The sequence below is a fragment of the Pteropus alecto genome, unplaced genomic scaffold (genome assembly GCF_000325575.1).
Source record: "Pteropus alecto unplaced genomic scaffold, ASM32557v1 scaffold45, whole genome shotgun sequence".
NCBI classification, from domain to species: Eukaryota; Metazoa; Chordata; class Mammalia; order Chiroptera; family Pteropodidae; genus Pteropus; species Pteropus alecto.
In genome coordinates this window covers 39767192-39768249 of record NW_006442491.1, presented here as the reverse complement: position 1 = coordinate 39768249, position 1058 = coordinate 39767192, and the positions used below count along the sequence as shown (strand labels likewise).

Here is a 1058-nt window from a genome sequence, read left to right as displayed (position 1 = left end):
CTGTCTCCCAGCAGTGACCGTCGCTGCCCTCCACCCCGTCTCTGCCTCGCCCTGTCCATCCCTGCCTTCCCACCCCTGCCTCCCGCTAAGCCAGCCGCTCGCTCAGCAGTCCGCCAGTCCGCTGTCATCCACCTCCCCGCCTGACCCTTTATCCATTCACTGTCCAGTCCAGCCAGACTCCGTTCCCTACGCCGTCCGCATTCCCTCACCTGCTGCCCACACGCCCACCCCCTGCCCGGGTCTGCCCTGTGATGTTGGCCCCGCCCCCTCCCCTCCCCCAGGACTGTGCCCCCGGCTACTACCGGGACATCAAAGGTCCCTTTTTGGGTCGCTGCGTCCCCTGTCAGTGTCACGGCCACTCAGACCGCTGTCTCCCTGGCTCAGGCGTCTGCGTGGTGAGTGGGACCCGATAGAGGACGGGCAGCACCATCGGCACACTGGGGGGGGACGAGAGGCCTCCAGGCAGTGGTGACAGACACGCTGATGCCTGGCTCCGGCTGGCCGTGGTGCAGTCCCTGGTGGGAGCTGATTAGACCCTCGGGTGGGAAGCGGGGCCCCCACCATCAGTGCCGACCTGTGCCCTCCCCCCCAGGGCTGCCAGCACAGCACGGAGGGCGACCACTGTGAGCGCTGCCAGGCCGGCTTCGTGCGTAGTGGGTCCGAGGACCCCGCAGCCCCCTGCGTCAGCTGCCCCTGTCCGCTGGCCGTGCCTTCCAACAAGTAAGCGGCTGGGTCAGCAGAGCTCTGCGGAGGCTGGGGCGGGCCCACGAGGACGGGCCCCCAGCTCCTGGAGTCCGGCCCAGCATGTGGCGCCGACCGCTCATGCGGGCGCGTGACAACCGCCTGTTTCTGCAGCTTCGCCATGGGCTGCGTCTCTCGAGGTGGCCGCACCCAGTGTCTCTGCAAACCCGGCTACGCGGGGACCTCTTGCGAGCGGTGAGCGGCAGGGAGGGCATGAGCGCGGCCAGTACAGCACCTGAGCGTGGGCCCCGGGATGCGGGGCACCCAAGCGCGGCCAGCACCAGCTGCTGACCCCGTCCTTGCCCCAAGCGCGCCCA

The 1058-nt window shown here is 69.5% G+C and overlaps 1 protein-coding gene across 1 annotated transcript in view; it reads left to right on the top strand.

Annotated features, from left to right (window-relative positions):
• LAMA5 (laminin subunit alpha 5) overlaps positions 1-1058 on the top strand; it is a 60044-nt gene that overhangs the window by 47539 nt on the left and 11447 nt on the right. The window contains exons 43-45 of the mRNA XM_025039870.1: positions 282-395; positions 593-720; positions 856-936. Of these exons, the coding sequence (XP_024895638.1) occupies positions 282-395; positions 593-720; positions 856-936 (323 nt within the window). The remainder of the gene's footprint in view (positions 1-281; positions 396-592; positions 721-855; positions 937-1058) is intronic.